Raw genomic sequence first — 20,832 nt, 5'->3', positions numbered from 1 at the left:
TAAATAAATAAATAAAACAAATCTCTCAATTCCTCAAATTTTTTAACTCAATTTCCTTAATTTGGACTAACAAATTTTAGTAAACTCTTTACTGACATGGGAATTAGGGATGAAAAAATAAAAATCAAAAATCAAAAATTAATTTGAAATTATAATATTTGGTTCATGTTGAATAATTTTTGTTTTATTCAATTCAAATTAAATTTAAAAATTAAATATATATATATTAAATTTAGTTTGAATTTTGAATCAAAAAATAAAAAATAAAAAAATTGAATCGAATAAAATTATATATATATTTTAATTAGACATATTTTAAATTTTTATAAAATAAAAAAATAATTTATATCAAATTTACTTAAATATATTAAAATTTTATATTAAAATAATATATAAATTTTAAAAATCAATAAACAGAATCAAATAAATAAAATTTAATTTAAATCAAATCATATAAAAATTTGATTTTAATTCAAATTAAATTAAATTTTAAAAATTTATATATTATATAATATTAAAAAATACTAAAATAAACAGGATTCGATTCAGACAGTTACCACCTCTGAGGTGTCGACTTGTTGCCCCAACTGAACCTCACCACTCGAAGCGCAGTCAAAATCCAAAACTTCCATAAAGTTCGCACGTGAAACAAATTGACACGTGCCAAAATGTACCTCATCAATCATCGTCGGCGGCTCCCCATTCTTTTTGAAACCTCATTTCGCAACATTTCCCTACCTTTTTTCACTGAAAAACAAATAGACTGAGCCAAAACCAAGAAAAAAGAACGAAATTGCATTTTTTGATCGTCTTCAAAAAAGGCCGGGGCGTGACCTGAGATCAGCAAAAATACAAAAACCCTAAAATCTTTTAATTCAGAAATATGTGGAGAAGGCTAGTGACTTCACAGCTCAAAACCCTAGCCACAGCTCCATGCGAATCCGCTTCTAAAACGGTGCTGCTTCGTTTCAAATCTCACATTTCTCCATCCCCTTCCGCTTCTCTCCTGACTCTCCGCTTCTCATCCGACTCAGGTAACCCTAATTTCCTTAGATCCTCGTCAACGAATCGTTTTGATTTCAAGCTTTTTATCCCTAGATAGTCTTTTAACTGTTCATTTATTTCTCCATGAATATTTTAGGTCATTGATTAATGTGCTTCGAAATTAGAAGAGGTTAAAGTTAGGCTTAGTTTTTATTTCAAAAGAATGTTGTTGTTGGCGTATCCGATAGTGATTTCGTGTTTTTGATTTCGATTGGTTTGGGTTGTGTAGCGGATACTGCTGTGAAGAAGAGGGTTGAGGATGTAATGCCTATCGCCACTGGTCATGAGCGCGAGGAGCTTGACTTTGAGCTTGAGGTGATTTTTCCTCTGCCGCTCTCTGTTTGGTTTTAAAATATGAGAAATTTCTTGTTATGTTACTTTTCTGCTATTGAAGATTCAAATTGTCCACTATATTGTTGTAAGCATTATGGCTAAATTTAAAGGCCGTTGCTTTCTTATTCTGATTCTTCTTTTTTGCTTTATTTTGTTTAGGGAAAGAAAATCCTTGAAGATTTTAACAATCCTGTGGGTCCTTTTGGCACAAAGGTTAGTACGAATTGCAATGTCTTTCACAGACTATTACAATTGGAGAACTCATATTTGACCATGTGGGTATCATCTTATATGGAATCAATGACAGATGGTGTTTGAAATACTGAAAATTTTAGCCCTTTTTTTTTTCTTTTCTTTTGCTATAATTTACTACTATGTTTTATTTGCATTCGTTCCTTTGTTCTGTTTGTGTGTAATTTATATACGGCTTCAACTACTTGGAATTTAGTATAATTCTATTTAAGTGGTTTACCTTTTAGCTGATATTGATATATTCTGTAACAATCTTTTATCCTTGGACTTTTTATCTGATGTTTCATAATATAAGTAAATATGTACCAAAAGATGTTACCAGGTGCATTATTTGGTACTGTTGCTAAATCTCTATTCAATGTTATTAACTAGTTGGAATTGCCTAGTGATTGTTCGAGATTTTTGTTAGCATTTGTGTTATCTTTGGGCTTTTAATTCATTTTTGGATTTGAGTAATGAATATTAGCAATCTTTTACATAACTTATATGAGCCTTTAGGTTTAATTTTCCTCATGCAAGGGGTTCTTTTTTTCCTTCATTCTTTCTTCAGCTCCTCTCACTTGTGGGCCTCTGGTCACTGGTAGACTAGGCCTGAGGGAGGGGAGGGGATGCTGAACTGTGAACCTTGACCTTCCATGGAATGGTGACAATACATGTGCCAGATATGGGGTGTTAATGTTTTAGTTTTCAGCATCATTACTATGGTATGGCTTAATTTGCTTCCTAGATCATAGTTCTATCTCTTTTTGGAGAACTAGAATATTATAGATATCACACAAGGTGCGGAAAAAAAATTTGTTTCTACACGATATTTTGTTTTCTGAATCTATTAAAGTTTTGAAGGCAATGTTTTTTTGGCTATATTGATGTACTGCAATGTTTTATCCATTTATGTTGAATCATGGCTAACTAATAATCTTCTTTTTAAAATTTATCGTTTTGAGTTTGGACCTCTATTTATGGTGAAAATATGTTTTTCCTGCTAGAAACTGGAAATATTGACCTTTATGAAATCATAAGAGATGTCGTGACTTGACTTTTGATGGTAGAAGTCATTTTATCTGGTTGTAGGAAGCTCCTGCGGTCATCAAGTCCTACTATGACAAGAGAATAGTTGGATGCCCAGGAGGTGAAGGCGGTAAGTTTCTTTCATCAATTCTCTGTTTCTGCTTTTCTAAGTTCCAACTGTGGTTCTTGTATGCTTTTTCTCAGTTTTATACAAAATTGAGTCATTCTGCTTGAACTAATACTCAAGTTCATTTGATTTGCCTATTTTAAAAATTGCAGAGGATGAGCATGATGTTGTCTGGTTTTGGCTGGAAAAAGGCAAGCCACATGAATGCCCAGTTTGCTCACAGTATTTTGTGGTAAGTGGATATCTTGTATTAGAAAACGTTCACTCCTTATATCCTAGCCTTGAGATGACGTACATGAGCTCACATCTAAAATGTCAATTTCTTTCCATTCATTGGATCCACATCCAGCTTATTATTTCTGTTAACCCATACATGGAATCACTAAAAACTCTGAAGATTTGAATTAATTGATAATGATCTAGGGCATTGTGGAACAAATAAATAGTATTAGTTTATTCTCAGGCAAGCCTCGTAGGCTCTAGTCAAGACCATGATTGAATAATCAGTTTGTACAATAAATAGCTTAGGTAAATGGATGTTTTGTTGTTCAACTTGGTTCTGGTTACTTCATCTTTAACTCTGTAAATGTGATCAGTGAATGCAACTAACAATCATCTATTAGATTGAGTTGCAAATGTATAAGCTGTAAGATATTTTAAAATTTTCTAGAACATCCTTGAAGGACGTACCAAAGACCAAAGTCTGATTTTAGGTGAACATGAAATGTTTAAGGTTGAGGCCATAATGCTATGACAAAGTTGAGTTCTGGAAACTTTAAGGTTGTCTCATCCCATTCCCTTAGTCTATTGCCCTGTAACGCAATTAGATAAAATGAATTAAAGTGGCATTCTTACCATTCCAGCCTTTTTTTTTTAAACCTGTACAGCAATAGAACTATGTTGACTAAGGCATTGTAGGATTTTCCTAATTATTTCTGTTGATGTTCGGCAGCTGGAAGTTGTGGGACCTGGAGGACCTCCCGACGGACATGGTGACGATGATCATCATTAATTGAAACTTTCAATTTTTCCTCTTGGAATAAAATTGCAGAAGGTGATGGAATGATGTCCGGTATACAGTGCACCTTCAAACGTTCAAAAAGCATTATGTCTTGTTTGGTTTTTATCGGCCTTTGGTTCTTATGGCTGTTGCTCTGGCAACGTTTGAGATTTTATTTTTTGTAGCAATTTAGACAGAGGGTGTTGGTCATCTTTTTGAACTATGGATCTTCTTAGGTTAACTTCAATGCATTGCCAAGCCAAATAATCCACTGTTACCTTTCTATTCTTTCATGAAATGAAACTTCCTGGTGTTAAGTTTTGAAGGAATCTTACTATAATTAAACCGATATTTTGCTATGGTTTCATGACATTTAGATTCATTAGTATCGACACCAGATGGTCAAAATTTAAACTACGTTGATAAAATCAAAATCGAATCAGTTGAAATATTAATGATGAATGATAAATGTGGACCATTAACAAAGTAAGACCAATAAATTTGAGTCGTTATTGAAATGGAAAGAGAAAAGAATTGCTTCTTCTATCAAACAACTTGAAGTACATATTAGTTTTTTATTTTTTATTTATTATTGTTCCCGGTTTTCTTCTCTTCAACAAAAACCTGGTGTAAAAATTTTGGAGATCAGATCACCAATACATTTGCTTGATTATTGTCCTCTTTTTAAAGTAAAAGCATGCACAATTTCTAGCTAAAAACAACAAATCGAAGCCAAAAACAAGGACAGGAAGAAAATGAAACATCAAGAAAGTGGTATGTATATATATTCTAGGACCCCCCCCCCCCCCTCCCCCCACCCAAAAAAAAGAAGGAAAACTGATATATTCTGTGGAAGGTGTGTTCTAAACGTTTTTTCTCACGGATCTTGTTTCCCTGAAGATTACAAATCAAGCAATCCCCAATAGCTATTATGGGTTTGCTGAAAACTAGAAAGGGTTAACGCAAAAAACGAGAATAGATTCAAAATTCCCATCAAATTCTTACCAATAATTATGAGACAAATGCATGCAGAGCAGGGATATTTCCACGTTCAGCCACCTTTGTTCCATTCCCAAGAGCTTAACTGAAACCGCATTTTTTTTTTTTTACTTGTTAACTCCACGAAATGTTATTGTCCATCAAATTTACACCAAATTTTGGAAAGCTTTTCCGGCAATATTTGGTATCAATAAGATTTGGATTTAGATTCATCCAGAAAACTATTGAGTGTTGGGTCACATTCACAACCTAATATGCTCACCATTTGTTGCTGAGAAAGGAGAAAAAAAGAAAAAGAGATGGAACATATTTCTGTCATTTCCATACCATTAACAGGGAATACACATAATCTCAAGGAACGTGGGAAAATATATACTGAACAAATAGAAAGAAAACAACACAATCTCCTTACCTTTATATCTCTCGCTCTCTCTCTCCATATTCTATCTTTTTTAAGGGGTTCTTCCACATGGCAAATCTGCTTCGTTCATGGTTTCATGAATAATAAAAAAAAAAAGACATCTAAGTTTGTAGGGGCCTTGGAAATTGGAATCCGCAACAAAAAGCCAGATGGAATAGCATAGCAGCCTCTCGAATATATATATTTTGTTTTCCTCAAAAATTTCTAAGGGCCTGGGGATTACGCCACAGCTCCTTTTCTTTCTCTTAAACCATAAGTTTGTCATGTATCAATCTTAGAATGAAATATTTGGATCTCTACTTATAAGCTAAAAAGAGTAGTTATTAGAGAAACAATTATATGAAAAATAATGAAAAATATGGTATATAAAAATAGTAGTTTTTTTAATACTATAGTTGTTTAAATAAAATACAACTAAGATCTTAATACACATTACAAGAGATTAACTGCAATATGCAGAAAAAAGAATAATGAAATTTCCCAAGGCATAAGCACTAATTTTATCTGTTAATTCACATGTAAAAGACTTACTTGTTTTCGTTCGATAACAATAATAACAAACTAAATCTTATATCTTATAACTCTAGGATCGATTGAATGAAAGGTAAAAAAAATCACATTAAATCATAATTTAAAAGACCTACTTATTTTCATATTAAAAGAAAAAGGAAGAAAACTTTTGGTATTAATTTTTTTTTGTACAAAGTCTTGAAGATTAAAAAAAAATTGTACGTGTTAAAATTTGAATTTAAATTTATTGAATGTTACTTTTAAAAATAAATATATGAATAAAATAAGTTAAATTTTAGATTGTAGATATTATTTTGTTATCAAAAGATTCAAAATTATCAAATGTCTTAAATGTTCTGTAAGAATATCATTTTAAAACATATCCAGGAAGAATAGTCACTTGGACTTGCAAGCTTGTTTGTTCCTTCAATCACTAATCTTTAACTACAATATTCACTAATTAAATTATTTCCATTTGCAAAATGTACATATTAAAGACAAGAAAGAAACCCTACCTATACCTTCTATATGTTTCCTAATTGTCTAGTTCATGCATGAGAACCAGCTTTTTTTTAATCTCTAGAGACATTATTATATGCTTAAACTTTATTCAAATGTCTGAGTTTAATTAACATTTAATGTCTTTCATATAGAAGAATTTATTTTGCTCATGTTTTGAGCAATACAGTTTTGGGTAAAGATTTAGATGAGGTTTCTTAATGAAATTTGTTAAAATTTTTACTAGAAACAATTAAATAAAATTAAAAACTAAATCAATAAATTTAAATATATCATTATATAAATCAGATGTGTAAAATTTGAAAAAAAAAATGATATATTTTTTAAATAGATATTTTTAGTAAAAATATTGACATAAGTTTTATCATTAAATAATTATCGCTTAAATTTAAATTATAAATAACATTTTTAATAATTTTATACGCGTTATTTATCTTCATATTGAATTCCATCAATTTATAAGTTCAGATTTTTTATTAATTTTTTTTAAATCATTTTTAAGAAAAAATTCATAAATTTCACCTAAAAATCTTTATGTAAGTTTTTTCGTCCGACTTTACAGTAGTATATTACATTAATATGGGGAAAATAATTTCAAGTAAATTTCATCTCTAATCATTGAATTTTGATAGCTAAATTACTAAAAAAATCTACTAACTATTTTATTTTTTTAAAATAACCTCCTATAATTTTATTTTATCCAAATAAATTTTTATTCTTTAATTTGTATTCAAATAAGTTTTTATTTCAAAAAATATATAAGAAATAAAATTTCCTTTATTTCCAAGTAAGAGAAGAGTTACCATTAAAATAAAATTTCTCCTTCTTAACATACAATTTGTTGCAATTTGCAAATTTGTCACCCTATAAATATTTGTTTTTCACTTTTTTTTTAATCTCCAATAAGTGTTGAATCAATGCTACACTCTCAAGTCTCCACCATCTGTGAGATGATTCAAATGACCAGTCTTTTCCATCAATGTAACAAAACAAGGATCACCACTTGTATTTTTTTTTTTTTTTATATATTAATTAATTATGTACCTTCATCTTTAACCCACATTCACTCATTAGTTTATTTTTCACTGAAAATGAAAGTTATAGGAAACCTATAGCTATTCTCTGCATGGTTTCAAAAAAAATTTCCTAGTCAATACTTGAGCAGCACCAGCTTCCCATTGCCTAACACTTTATTCATAATGTGCGATGTTAAAATCCTTGGTTTTTTTTCTGCAGAATCAAAATACCTTTCATTTTTCACTGCATTTTGGGAGCCAGCTTTGCAGATGAATCAAACAAGGAGAAAAAAAAAGGATTGGTACTTGAGCTAGCTGGAACTATTCTCTTTGTCAATAGTAATCCATTTGAAAGAATTTCAGCTTTTCACATCAAGTAATATTAATATAATTTTATTGACACAAATTGGCTAGTGCATTTTCTAGTATATATCAGTAATAAATTAGGCCACACTCAGGGGTAGTGCCAACAGCATATGTTGTTTTCAGTTATCTAGATATACTTATTGATTGATTCTTGCCCAAAGTGAGTGTGTGGTAGGGTAAAGGAGCAGTTGACAATGAAAAAGTTGCACCAAGTTTTTCTCCCAGAAAGGATGGAAAAAATTACTGAAAAGCTGACCTAAAGGTTAATCAGATGCCACCATTCAACACAGTAACCAATCATCGCTTGCCATGTCAGCAGTATTTTCCCCTTAGTCAACCAGTTAAATATATAGAGTTCGCTTTTTTATTTGTATCTGTGCAAAGTTTTCATAAAGGCATTTTTGGCTATTGAACACTACAGCTAGAAGGCATGAATGACAGCCTGAAGATGATAATTAAGCTGAGTGCATATATGACAAGTAAGGATTGGATAAAAATGCATCACAAAAACAGAATTTTCTTTGGAAGCGTGCTGCATTAAAGCTGCATTTTATAGGTACATAGTGATGGAATAATATGGGCTCAGAGACACTGACCTGAATGAACATGAGACCAGCAAAAATGGTGGGTCTGCAACTCTGCAAATCAGTAGTACCGGTATTTTTTTTTCTTTTTTGCTTGGGATAGGCTTTTTGGCCTTTAAGGTTGCAAGCAATGATACTAACCTTAAATCTAAGGGGATTAAAAGTAAGGGTAATATTGTCAGCTGAATATCTAGCAAAGAATCAAAAATGAGATGTAGTTTTGACTTCCTATGTGCTTAATACTTATGATGTTCCCCATGAATATAAACAAACAAAACTTTTATGGTGCGAATTGAGCAGCCAAAAATTATAGTGGGAAGCAGGAAAGGAAGAAAGAGGATGCCAGGAGAGAAAAAAAGGCCATATGCTTTTTCTGCTGTCTCTTCCGCATAAGAAATCCAGGTTGGTAACCTTTAATAAAATCCAAAAAAAAGAAACTTTTTTCTTTATAAATATTTTAATAGTAATTGTATGAATGTATACATGTGTATCTACTAATAAGAAGTCGAAGTTTATTGAGTAAAGAGAAAATAAAAAGAACTGAGCTTCATTCTGTCTTTGAGTCCTTTCAGTATATTTCAATTATACCAAAAATTTGTAAGGGTGTATAAAAGTTGAAACTTCTAAGCTTTCTGCTTAATGGGTATCAATCAAATCATCAAAGAATTCATAAACAAATGATTGAGCAAAGATATTATCTTTTTCAAATTCAGATTATTCTTTTCTCGTTTTCAGTAATATTCTGGTGAGTTGTTGCTCGGGGCTTTGCTTTAATTTTTGGCCACTGACCACAAGCATAGATTCTCTCTATGTTGCTAATCTCTATTAAGGGATGGATGATGGTGCTCTGCTCTGCTTGGATTCTCTCTATTGAAAAGATTTTTTGCTTTTGTCATTGTCTTTACCCCTTCCTTTTCAAGGATGCCTCTCTCTCCCTCCTTTTTGAGTTTTCTAGGCAATTTTAGGCTCAATGAGTAGCCTGTTGCACACAATATTCACCTGTTTTATTCCATTTCCACATTGCCCCTCTGGTTATAAATAGACAATACCCTTCTGTGTTTTCTTCATTGTATCACCTCTTCTCATTCCTTGCCATACAGTTGCCTGTTTAGTGCAGTTTCTTAACTGGGAAAACAAAACATGAGCTACTCTCATCGTACTGTCGGCTCTGGTTTGTTGCTATCTTTATGCTTACTCCTTTTCTCATTTCAACTTCTTTAACTTTACTATTGCTGTCAGATATAGGGATTGATGATGCTATTTTGATTCATTTATAAGGTTTCTAGTAATGTTTATCTTCTTTCAACTTGACCTATATTGATAGTTGAACTTCATTGTTGTTGATTTTTAGGTAGTCGAACTGCTAGAAGGACATTTGACTTTGGAAGGACACATGTGGTTCGACCAAAAGGAAAACACCAGGCAACCATAGTCTGGCTTCATGGCCTCGGTGACAATGGCTCAAGGTATTGCTTCTTGTTCCTGTAATTTGTCAGTTGCTTCTTTGGATTTGTCAACTCTTGCATCTATCACTTTATTGCTAACAACAATCTGATGAAGAAACATGATAATTACAAATTAGGATTTTGTCATAGTGCTGATAATATGTGTTCTTTAGAGTCGAGTTTATATGGAAACTTTAGAATAAAAGTTCATATGCATATGGTACAACCTAGTTGTCGACCACTTTCTCACTGAACTTCATTCATTGAATGGAGACAATCACTATTCCGCATGTGAACTCAAGAACTGTTTACTCTGGATTTAATCTTATCCCTAACTTGCTGAGAACTGTGGATAAAGTTTAATTCTATCCTTCTGTATTTTAAGTTTAAGTAGAAATCCTGTAACAGTAGAATGGACTTTCTGAATCATTAAAGAAGAAAAAGAAAGTTGTTTGATCCGAATGTCAACATCTTGGCATGTTTTATAGTAAGTGGTCCATATCATACTATGATTTTCACTGTTGAGTTGTTTTCTTTTCCTTGTACTCTTTATTGGAATAAGTTCGATGGAGAAAGCAGTGCAGCTGTGAAATAATATTCAGTAAATTATTCTTCCTTTTGTCTCATCTGATGTTAAGCTCGATTTGGGAAGCATTAAAATGTGAAAAGAGTATATTCCATGTTCATAGATAGGGGACCACAAATTAACTTGCTGCAACTGCCAAATTAACAAAACATTATTTTTACCTTTTGGCAAGGGATATTCATTTTTGTTTAGTATTATGTTATGGGTGGTTCTAGAATTCTTTACTTAAATCCCAAAGCAGTAAAGCACAAATTCTAGATTCAAGGTAAAACTGGTTTTAACTCTTGATCACCCTGCATGGACAAGTCTGCCAAACTTGCAGTTTTGGCTTTGGGATGCTGGCTGCTCTCACTTAACTGCTTGATCCCAGTATCTGTTACATAGTGGTTATCTCACTAATGGAATTATAGAAGCTCTGGCTGCAGTTGCATTTTCATGTGTAGCTGACAATAAAAACTTGCACTTCTCCTTATCTTTATGTTGGAAACATGAAGTTAACTATAAAAAAAAGGCTTTTTAATCCTCATTTTCATTCCTATTTTGTTGCAGCTGGTCCCAGCTCTTGGAAAGTCTTCCTCTGCCAAATGTAAGGATGCTTTTCTTAAATTACTTTTAACTTGCATTATTTCTGATACTCATATTGCTTTATCCCCCAATACCTAAGATTTTAGTTGAACTATGCCATTCCAGTTTTGTCATCCATGATTCTCACATAATTCTCTTGATTCTCTATATTTCAGATAAAATGGATTTGCCCAACTGCTCCTACTCGTCCTGTGGCTATACTTGGAGGATTTCCTTGCACTGCATGTAAGAAAATTTTTGGTTCTATCATCTGGTTTATGAAATTGTATATCTCACATTTCTAGTATCCTGTAACTAAAGTCATGTGAATGCTTTGACACTGATAGAATCATTAAAATTGCTTGCATCAGGGTTTGATGTTGGTGAGCTTTCAGAAGATGGTCCAGATGATTGGGAGGGCTTAGATGCTTCAGCGGCACATATTGCAAACTTGTTGTCAGCTGAGCCATCTGATGGTATTTTAAAGCTTTATTATGAAAATAAATTACCATACAAGATTTAAACATAAATTTATTTTCAACAATAACTAAATAAAATGCTTAAACTTGAATTTCATATCTACATATGCAAATTAAGTTGTGGTTTAGTTTTTACCAATTTCTCCATTCTTAATCACTGAATAAAGTTTAGCCTTGAGTTAGAAATAAACTTTTATTACTACTGAAATAGGCAATCCCTGTGCATTTTTTCCCTTTTACTCTTTGTGCCATCCTCGATATGATTTATTTTATTAAATTTATAGAACATCAAGGCTATATATAAGTAGATCTTTTAAGTAGTGTCCATCTCCAGATAAATCTAAATGTAAAACTTACTATCATATCAGTTCCCTTTTGACAGTTAAGGTGGGTATTGGAGGCTTTAGCATGGGTGCTGCAATGGCCCTCTACTCTGCGACTGCATGTGCTTTGGGAAGGTATGGAAATGGAAACCCATACTCCACCAACCTAAGGGCAGTTATTGGATTAAGTGGATGGCTTCCAGGTTCAAGGTATGGCATCATTCAGAATTAATTTGCTAACAAACTCACCTGTATACTCTTTCATGTTTCATATATACTTCTTTGCCATGCGAACATGAGATTAGTTTTGTTAGGAATCATCATGATATAGTGATTCAGAAGAATCTAATACAGGGGATTCACCCAGCAGTTTTGTTTTACTCTCTGCCTGCGATAACAAAATAATTGAATACCTTTAAATTTTGGAAAATTTTTCATCTACTTACTCATTAAAGGTGTTGCCTTGCAGGGGCTTAAAGAACAAAATCGAAGTATCACATGAAACTGTGAGGCGTGCTGCATCCTTGCCAATTTTGCTTAGCCATGGAACTTGTATGTATCTTTTGTCTTTTTTAAGCAAATATTGCAACTTACTTTTCTTTTGGGATACACCTTAATATACTTTAGTCTCCAAAACTGTAAATATCAACTTGTGCACTTTTTTCTGTCAAAGCCTCACCAAAGAGTCTTTTTGGATCTAATCACTGATAGGTTAAATAGGCTTGAAAACATGAAAGTCCTGCTCTGTCATATTACGCATGAACTATGAATCTTCCATATTAAGCAATGACAATTTGAATAAAATACATAACATGTTCTTATTCAAAATCTGCTTGGAAAGATGTTCCGGTTAACAAAACTCAAAATGTTGACAGACAAGTGGACACATTGTTTCCCTCATAGTTCAAAGGCTATCAGGAAAACGCTTTATTATTAACTTTCTGATTACAACTCTTACTTCAACATGTATGAGAAAATTTTCATGTTTAGTCCACCAAACTGATCCTCTTATAATCTTATTGCAGGTGATGACGTTGTCCCCTACAAATATGGAGAAAAATCTGCCCATTCCTTGAGTACAGCAGGATTTCAGAACCTCACTTTTAAAACCTATGAAGGGTAACTATTTAGGCTTTTACAATAGCAGTAATTAGCTCTTTGTTAATTGACAGACCATGCAGCATTTTAAGTTTTGATTTGACTGTGCAGGATTGGTCATTACACAGTCCCTAAAGAGATGGATGAGATCTGCCATTGGCTTACATCAAGGCTGGGACTTGAGGGGTCCCGCTAAATGTAGCACAGGATCAGTTTTTACTTTGAGCTAGTGGAGGAAAAAAGAACAGGGAAACAATAATGGCAGAAAAGGAGAGAAAACTGCATATGTACAAGTAGGTAGTAAACAAAACGGGTTGTTGGGTATATGGTATAGTTGAATTAGCCCTCAAAATAAAGTTTCGGATGTGTTTTTCATTTTGAATGTAGGATGTGGATCGTAATAGCCTAGTTTATTGTACTTTCAAAGCATTTTGGTATTAGTTAATATGATGTTTGAATTAGTGGCATTTGGCTTCTATCTTCATTTGTTTTCCTTTGTAGCCTATCAGCATCCATTCAAGCTTTGTCTAGTAATTATGAATCAGTTTAAGGTGTTGTTGATGTCCAGTAATTTATAAGAGGTGAAGGTTTCTACATGTTTTTCAGACCAATGAGACAATTGGAACTGAGTTGCAAGACATGACAGACCATAAGAAGAGCATCTGCTTGATCTACACATCCCAATTGATTTTTCCGATGGACTCTTCCGATCAAAAGTTGATGAATAATAGAGGAGAAAGAAGGCGTTTACTTGATAAATTTTGCTAAGAAAGTGAGTAGATGCCTATATACAGAAAAGAAAAAAAAAAAAAAAAAGCAGCCATCAATATAAAGTAGCCGCATGTTATTACCATGTCTATTAAAGAGGAACCATAAGAAGTAAAGGAAACATTCTGACCACCAAAGATAATGGATTAGAGTAAAATCCATTCGCAGGACTACAAGACTTTGATGGATCTAGTGCTGCAAACCTATTTGAAATCTATGAATCTTTTTACAGTTAGTAACTACATGCATTATTTCATCAAATAATTGCAACACTAAAGAACTTGACTAACACTGCTAGAAAAGGCCAAGAACTATCACCTCTGTCAGCATTGAAACTCGTAGCGCTCTTTGCAATATAAAGGGCTATGCTCAGCTACATATTTAAGCAGTTTCTTGGCATGTCACTGACAAAAGCAGTAAAATCTTGATCGGGTACTTAGCTTTCTGTGAGAAACCTATATCTACCAATTACTTGCAAAGTCCATCAAAATAACAAAATGATGAGTTAACCCTACTCTATGCATTCCATTCACTAGTCATGACTGCTACCTTGATGATCATTTTTAGTTTGATTCATACGGTCTTCAGAGTTACAGGATGGTGTAAGAAGTGGGAAAGAAGGCACAGCCTGCAAAATACCACTTTGTGGACTAAGCTGTGGAGGAGACACACGTTTATGATTTGGTGAGCCAGATTTCACTGTGTTGGTGGGGTTGGAATTTTCCGTGAGGATGTCTGGTGAAGCATCTTCCATTATGTCACAGAGCGCACTACTAGAACCCAATTCATGTGACACCTTGCTTGCAAATGCTTGTGTAGGAGTCAAGGCAGAAGAGAACCAATTGGAGTAACCAGGTGACAACTGGAGGTCACTTCCTTTCTGTGATTGAGCCTGTGAGACATTTTGGAAGTCCCCCATATTGGTGATGTCAAAAAAGGCACTGTGACAACAGACAAATGGTTTATTGGTGAGAACTGATTTGCTGTCCCACCCTTGATTCCATCGGACATAACCTCCGCCGTATTCAGCTTCTCATGAGAGTTTCATTTTTTCACTCTCTGAAGTATTGATTCTGTAGCTCCAGCATGGTAGAGTAAGTTAATAATTAAAAAAAAGGGCATATAATACATGTATGCAAGCATGATGATGACACTACCGGTGTCAGCTCCTCACATATTTGACATCAATTGAACAATATCTGGTATAATTACGTCAGTAAGAACTTTTGCACATTTTTTTAGTGTGCCAAAAAATCACAACTGATTCAACAATCGAATCAGGGAAATAAGTACTTAAGGTTCAGTGTCTTGAAGGAGACACCCCAAAAGTCTATCTGAAAGAGCTCGAGGGCATTCATTTTCTCCATCTCAATACACAATGATTCAGACACAATTTTAAGCTGCTGGGTGCTCATCAACCAGCAGGGGTTAATGAAAATTACTTCATAGCCTGAATGCAATCTTTGATTGAAAAAAATAACAAACGATGTAGACATTATATTAGAAGTAACCTGACTTCTTTCCAAAAGAATTGTCACAATCCACACAGCCGCATCCATCAGAGCATCCAACTTCGGCCTAAAATAAAGGAGCATACTTGTGCAGTCAGAATGATAAGAGGTAAGCGACTTCCTACCCTGTATCATCTTAACAAAGTTAAACTCCACTTTTCATCAGAAGAGAAAAGGAACAAGATAACAGCCATTTAAATTTTAGTTCTTAAAGCTCCACGCTGCACCAGCTTAGATATGAAATTATGATTAAAGCGGCCAGAAAGAGCGAGATAGTTGTCAAATGAAAGGAAAAAGAAGAAAGAAAAAAAGCATCACACATGGAGCTACCAAGTTAAAACATACCCGATGGCAATCACAATACTTTTTTAGGCACTTTGACTTCTTGCAATTGCATCCTCTTTTATGCCTGGATGAGGAAGGGTTCATCGAGTTTCTATCATCCTGCAAAGTTTCTCATGTCAAATACTTTGAATTACACAATTTTAAAGAAAAAGTAAGATTCTAGAAGGTATTACCGCAATATTTGGAAAATCACTGGTTTGCTTAACAATTGTTGGAGCGAATGCAAGAGGGTTACGCAATTCAATTTTTTCTCGAACATCAAGAACATCATCCTCATATTCAGGCGTGTTAACTGCCAATGACAAAGAACAAAGCTGAAACAGACTGCAAATATACCTCCTCTTTTATCATGCCAAAAAATTTGAAGGTGTTGTTAAGTCATGTCAAATGCAATTTGTTCTTAAATTGCTTTCATTCAGAAGGAAAACATTTAATTAATAAACCCTTTTTCCAGTTAGGGCTTGTCTGGGTGTCATGAAGAAACTGAACAGATGTACTCCAGTTTACTTTAGCAATGAAAGTAAGATCTTAGTAGGAGTTTCCAGAAATTCCTTGGTTAGATGTTTGCCTGGCTTGGCATTCAAGTAAGTGGAAGCATCTGAACATTCTCATGTTGACAAGGACGTATGCAAAATACGTTGAAACAGTTCAAGTTCCTTAAAACATCTTTTTGCTTTTTCACTGTGCAAGTCAATAATCAAATAAGCATATACGTCCCTCAACATATTCAAGCTACCACTTTGAGCCTTAACAAATTCTCTATTCCTATACCATGTGAACTTACAGTTTCAAACATTCGGACCTATTGAGTTGCATAGTTTACAGAACCCACTCTCATCTGTGTATGTTTCCCTCTTCCTGAATACAACAAACCCCATAGCTAAGAATGCAATGTCAAATATAACCAAAAAAAGAAAGAAAGCAATGTGAAAATGTAAATTAATTTAAAAAAATTTAAATAAAAGATTAATGTAAACTTGCCTCTCCCCTTCTGAGCTATCTTGGCGTTGGGATAGTTCCTCAACCCTGTCAGCAAATTGTTGACCAGGCTTTTTCCCATCATATGGAAGTGTCTGCTAGTCAAAACGTGAAACTTTCTGAGAATCCCATGGAGGTTCGATATTGTCTGGTACATGACCTCCATTGGATTTGGCTACGACAACATCCTCCTATATTTGCACGCAAAAATATCAATGTACAAGTAAAAACAATGTAGAATGTCATTAAGTTCCCACACCACCGTGGAACAGTGCTGAAACAAAAACAAAAAGTTCTTGTCCAAATAAAGCCATCAAGAAAAGCCTTAGTTTATCTCAAATAGAACTTTAAAGTTTCTCGTGGGATCCAACAGAACATCAAAACTCAGAACAACCAAGAAACACACATTTAACAATGACTAACTCACAAAATTTATCCATGATTTTTGTTTCTATTTGAAACGAATCCTTTGCTCCAGTGACCTAAGACTCATCAGTAATCGCTTTACTTTAAGTATAAGTTAATCAAGAAAATATCCAAAAATAAAAAGAGAATAACAAAAAAAAAAAGAAAAATCTAAATTCTGTATGCTTTTATTTTCTCTGTTTTTCTTAGCAGCCAAACAGAGCCAAAGATAAGCAGAAATAAGAATAAATGACCCCAAGAAATAAAAAAAAAAGAATAAATGATAACATATAAAAATGATAAATGAATCAAAATGATTATTGTAAAATAAATCCCAAAGAATCAAATTCTTGATTTAAAACAAAAATCATCTTTGAAAAGAAAATGCATGAAGAAAGCCTTACTTGTGCAGAAGGAGTACCAGAGGATGCCTCAACTTCATTTCCATCACTTTTTGGGGAATCCAGGTCATTAATAGTGCGAACATCTTTGCTTTTTATCGAAAGATTTTCTCAAGAAAGTGATGGGGAAACAATATTTGCTGTTTCTCAACGGTCCTTTGATTCCGCGCTTTTTAAATCTCCCTCTGAGCGGGCAGGCTGGGATCCTTTCATTCCAAGAAAAAATGGACCGAAATGTGGGCTTTTGGGTTACTAACTGGCCCATTGGATGTTTTATGGGTCGGGTCACAGACAGCCCAATAGGGTTTTTCCTTTGCTCTTTCCCTCCCTTTCTAAACCCTAGTTAAAAACCCTTTTGAACGCTCCAAAAAGGCAAAAACTTTCCGACGCTTTCCCACCACCGAAACACACCTCAACCACCGAATGAACTACCTTTTCCAAAACCTCCTAGTCGCCTCTTACCGCGGCGGAAACGCCTTGATGACGCAAAACACCAACCTAATCTCTCCCGTAGGCAACCGCGTCTCCGTCAACGACCTCATCAAATCTCGAACCTTAAACCTACCCATTTCAGTAAAGGAAGGGAGAAATCGAGAATTATCTGAAGAAAAAAGCGAATTGCGTCCAAGTCCCTGACGTTTGACTTGAATGTTGTTTTTGCTCTCAAACTTTTTAAGCATATTAATCTAGTTCCTAGATTAAATATTACAAATTTATAATCCGTTTGTATTAAATCATTCCCATTGTAAATCGAAAATTTGTTTAATTTATTCTCTTTTATCAATAATTTTTCAATCTCCGACTTAAGAGATGGGGTCTCTCGTTGCTTTTAACAAACAAAATGTTCTAATTGATAAATTTTAAAACTTCGAGGATTAAATTTGCATCATTAAAAGTTAAGGGAGAGGAGTGACAAAAAGTTAAATTTCCGTGATAAGGGTGTAAATTAGCTCAAAAAGTTACATTTCACATTTTCTGCAAGAAACAAGGGTTGATTGATTAACAACAATGCCACTTTTGATCAGGTGTTGGTTAACCCCTGATTGCTATGATTCTTTCCAATCACATTAAGCATTCACAATGAACACATCGAACATATAAATCACAAGCAAAAGAGATATAATTCTTGAAAATAAATAACATTTCCAAAGAAGAAATTGATGTTCTTAAACATTAAACATTAAACATTAATTCTGTGATTTAAAAAGGGGATAACAATGACTTCTCACTTTTTACTTCCGAACCTAACCTAATAGACCTAAACTACCCTCGCCTCCTGCTTTTGTTTCCATCTGCAATGCAAAAAATAGGAAACTACAATCAATTCCATCATCTAAATAAGGACATTAAGGAAGCTAGAGAAACAACAATTACCATTACAACCAGGCATAAATTTTTATTTGTACCTGGGAGACACATAAATGTCCTACAATCACTGCCCATTATCAAATGTAGACCATCTTTGTGCTCGCCATCGCAATCGGCCACGATGCGTTCTGTTAGCTTGCAAACTCCGGCGCCTTCCTCGTAAAAATCTCTCTGATGGTGAACTGCGATGCCTCCACTGAAGCATGCCCTGTGAGCTGTGGTTTCTACCTCGAAATCTCTCTACTGGTGAAGGATTGTTGTGGTGACCAAGGAAAGCTCTATCTGATACAGAACTAATGTGCTCTCTAGCACCACGATCAAACTCTAGATCATACCTAAACCATCTCCTACTTCCTGATCTCCTCCTAAATTGAACTTGTTCCATGTTTATTGAATCACTAATGACCTCAAGTGCAAGTCTCAAGTACGCAAGATGTAAACTCAACAAAGTATGAAAGAGACTTGAAATGCTTTCTCCATTACTTTCATCCCTAGCAACTGGTTGGATTGAGCTAAGCATGTCCTCATAATCCCTTTCACGCTCCAAACTAGTCCAATCACGCTGTCGTTCCAAGTCCACTTCTGTTGGTCGAACCAAAGGATGATCAGATCTAGCATGTTTCCTGAGTTCACTGTAAGTCCCACTGAAATCACATGTTGCAGAAGAACAACTCCTGGATTTGGAATTCATGAACTCACGAGCTGGTTCTACCACACTCCAGCCATAAATCTCTCCTCGACAGAGAGGACAAAGAAGCTTCGGCTGTAGATCACTACCAGCCACAGTCTGATCATAAAAGGGCAATGGATCCCTCCATCTACTAGAAGTCACATTTCCCAAAGGAATTTCCTGTAGCACAGCCGTAGAAGGAGATGACACTAATGTCTTACAAAACTGGTCAAGACAATTAGAATGGCGGTAACTTGTATTGCACATGAAAGGGCGACAACCCTTCTCAAAGGAAGAACACCGCAAAAGAACTGCATTGTGCGGGTGTTCCATGCAGATGGGGCACCTTACATCCTCCAACTCTTTAACATAATCGGGTGATGCAAATCCCAATCCCAATGGATTCTCATGTTGACATTGCTTGGCATCCCTGGAACTACATGGGTAAGGAGATACCCTAGAGCGATCAAAAGTTAAGGAACCAACTCTTCTATCCTTTGGCATTTTTTGGAACTTAAAATAATCAGTAACAATTGCCTTAAAAATCTGCCTTTTTTCAAGGCCTCAAAAGTGCACTCTTTGATTCCCTAGATAATAATCACATTCAGCTTATGAGATCAAAAGTCATATATAAAAATAAATTACCGGTACAAAAATAATGCGACAATCACAATGCTTCAATCCCAAAATTTTTTTATCTGAGCTATTTTTTCGAATTTCTCTCACTTTTTTTATTATAAATTAAGAATTAAAAATTAGTAAAAAAAACTCTTTGAATCCCTTAATAATAATCACATTCAACTTATGAGATCAAAAGTCGCATACATAAACACTTTTTCATATAAATTAAGCATGAAAAATTAGTAAAAATAAAAAATCCAAACATATTTAGAACAAACCCAGACTATGTTGTAGTCATATAAGCCAAAGAAACAAACTTTTTTACCAAAAACTAAGCACCTAAACAACAAATTAAAGATTAACAAGTAAATTATTCCCCTTTTCTTAAACATGGCTCAAAGGTCAACCAAGAAAAAACGACAAGAGAAACAAATCAATCAAAAGCTATTTGAAATTTTAGTCAAATCTAAAGGAATTATACAATTATTCATTATAATTATCTAAAGGAATTATACGATTATTCATTATAATTAAAGTGAAATTTGATGATAGAATTTTCTTAGGTTCGAACTTACCAGAGTTTTCTGGAAACGGGAAACTTTTTTTGTTTTTTTTTGAAGGAAAGCTTTGATGAAAAACAAGTTAATTGACGTATAAAGTGAGAGATAGAGGGGTCCTTATAAAGGAACTAGGGGACCGTCTTATTAAGAGAGAGATATGTGCAAGTACATAAAAGTCCCTGCTAACGCTCATCTTTCGGGGACTTTTTCGATATTTTGTATATTTTCCAATTTTCATTTTTAATTAGGTCGACGTTTCTTTTCCTCTTGATAATTAGACTTTTTTTTTTCCAAAAAGCTAAATATGACCTATAAAAAGTTTATATTTAATTTTTTTAATATTTAAAATTTTTATTTTTTGATATTAAAATCATACAATTTTAATTTTATAAATTTTTTTTAAAATTTTAATATTAAATATATTAAAATTAAAAAAATTTTAAATATCGTAGAAATTAATAATATTTTGAAATAAAAAATATTATATTTTATAGTAGTAAACTTTAATATTATAAATATAATCATAATGGT

The 20,832-nt window shown here is 33.6% G+C and overlaps 4 protein-coding genes across 5 annotated transcripts; 2 read left to right on the top strand and 2 right to left on the bottom strand.

Annotated features, from left to right (window-relative positions):
- The first annotated feature begins 660 nt into the window (after positions 1-660).
- LOC111274465 (cytochrome c oxidase subunit 5b-1, mitochondrial-like) lies at positions 661-4,089 on the top strand. Its single transcript, XM_022859127.2, has 6 exons — positions 661-1,034; positions 1,274-1,359; positions 1,537-1,590; positions 2,701-2,767; positions 2,917-2,996; positions 3,717-4,089. Exons 1-6 carry the CDS (start codon positions 884-886, stop codon positions 3,774-3,776), a joined length of 498 nt encoding a protein of 165 aa, XP_022714862.2. The 5' UTR covers positions 661-883; the 3' UTR covers positions 3,777-4,089.
- A 4,574-nt stretch (positions 4,090-8,663) lies between these two features.
- Positions 8,664-13,141, top strand: LOC111274464 (alpha/beta-Hydrolases superfamily protein). The gene is made up of 9 exons (XM_022859126.2): positions 8,664-9,350; positions 9,531-9,645; positions 10,760-10,796; positions 10,951-11,020; positions 11,146-11,250; positions 11,636-11,786; positions 12,046-12,128; positions 12,602-12,695; positions 12,786-13,141. The coding sequence occupies exons 1-9, from the start codon at positions 9,320-9,322 to the stop codon at positions 12,868-12,870; spliced, it is 771 nt and encodes a 256-aa protein (XP_022714861.2). The 5' UTR covers positions 8,664-9,319; the 3' UTR covers positions 12,871-13,141.
- Positions 13,142-13,284: 143 nt separating this feature from the next.
- LOC111274114 (uncharacterized) lies at positions 13,285-15,642 on the bottom strand. The gene is made up of 3 exons (XM_089755215.1): positions 15,472-15,642; positions 15,299-15,397; positions 13,285-15,079 (listed from the first exon to the last, which is right to left on the bottom strand). The coding sequence occupies exons 2-3, from the start codon at positions 15,380-15,382 to the stop codon at positions 14,720-14,722; spliced, it is 444 nt and encodes a 147-aa protein (XP_089611341.1). The 5' UTR covers positions 15,383-15,397; positions 15,472-15,642; the 3' UTR covers positions 13,285-14,719.
- A 2,560-nt stretch (positions 15,643-18,202) lies between these two features.
- LOC111274463 (uncharacterized) lies at positions 18,203-20,404 on the bottom strand. 2 transcript variants are annotated; one of them, XM_022859123.2, is made up of 3 exons: positions 20,317-20,404; positions 18,489-19,707; positions 18,203-18,374 (listed from the first exon to the last, which is right to left on the bottom strand). In XM_022859123.2, the coding sequence occupies exon 2, from the start codon at positions 19,622-19,624 to the stop codon at positions 18,515-18,517; it is 1,110 nt and encodes a 369-aa protein (XP_022714858.2). In that variant the 5' UTR covers positions 19,625-19,707; positions 20,317-20,404; the 3' UTR covers positions 18,203-18,374; positions 18,489-18,514. The 2 variants fall into 2 exon arrangements, with proteins under 2 accessions (XP_022714858.2, XP_022714860.2); XM_022859125.2 differs by lacking the exon at positions 20,317-20,404 and having other exon boundaries at positions 18,489-20,262.
- Between the last annotated feature and the right edge of the window lie 428 nt (positions 20,405-20,832).

This window comes from Durio zibethinus, chromosome 26 (genome assembly GCF_047325235.1).
Source record: "Durio zibethinus cultivar Kanyao isolate XHJ-2024 chromosome 26, ASM4732523v1, whole genome shotgun sequence".
Lineage (NCBI taxonomy): Eukaryota > Viridiplantae > Streptophyta > Magnoliopsida > Malvales > Malvaceae > Durio > Durio zibethinus.
The sequence above is the reverse complement of the archived record's forward strand: the minus strand, read 5'-3'. Positions and strand labels throughout refer to the sequence as shown.

Coding starts and splice junctions, on each gene's coding strand:
- LOC111274465 (XM_022859127.2), top strand. CDS start 884: ATGTGGAGAAGGCTAGTGACTTCACAGCTCAAAACCCTAGCCACAGCT. Junction 1,035..1,273: donor CCGCTTCTCATCCGACTCAG/GTAACCCTAATT, acceptor TGGGTTGTGTAG/CGGATACTGCTGTGAAGAAG. Junction 1,591..2,700: donor TGGGTCCTTTTGGCACAAAG/GTTAGTACGAAT, acceptor ATCTGGTTGTAG/GAAGCTCCTGCGGTCATCAA.
- LOC111274463 (XM_022859123.2), bottom strand. CDS start 19,624: ATGCCAAAGGATAGAAGAGTTGGTTCCTTAACTTTTGATCGCTCTAGG.
- LOC111274464 (XM_022859126.2), top strand. CDS start 9,320: ATGAGCTACTCTCATCGTACTGTCGGCTCTG. Junction 9,351..9,530: donor TCATCGTACTGTCGGCTCTG/GTTTGTTGCTAT, acceptor GTTGATTTTTAG/GTAGTCGAACTGCTAGAAGG. Junction 11,021..11,145: donor AGGATTTCCTTGCACTGCAT/GTAAGAAAATTT, acceptor TGCTTGCATCAG/GGTTTGATGTTGGTGAGCTT.
- LOC111274114 (XM_089755215.1), bottom strand. CDS start 15,382: ATGAACCCTTCCTCATCCAGGCATAAAAGAGGATGCAATTGCAAGAAG. Junction 15,080..15,298: donor AGTATTGTGATTGCCATCGG/GTATGTTTTAAC, acceptor AAGATGATACAG/GGTAGGAAGTCGCTTACCTC.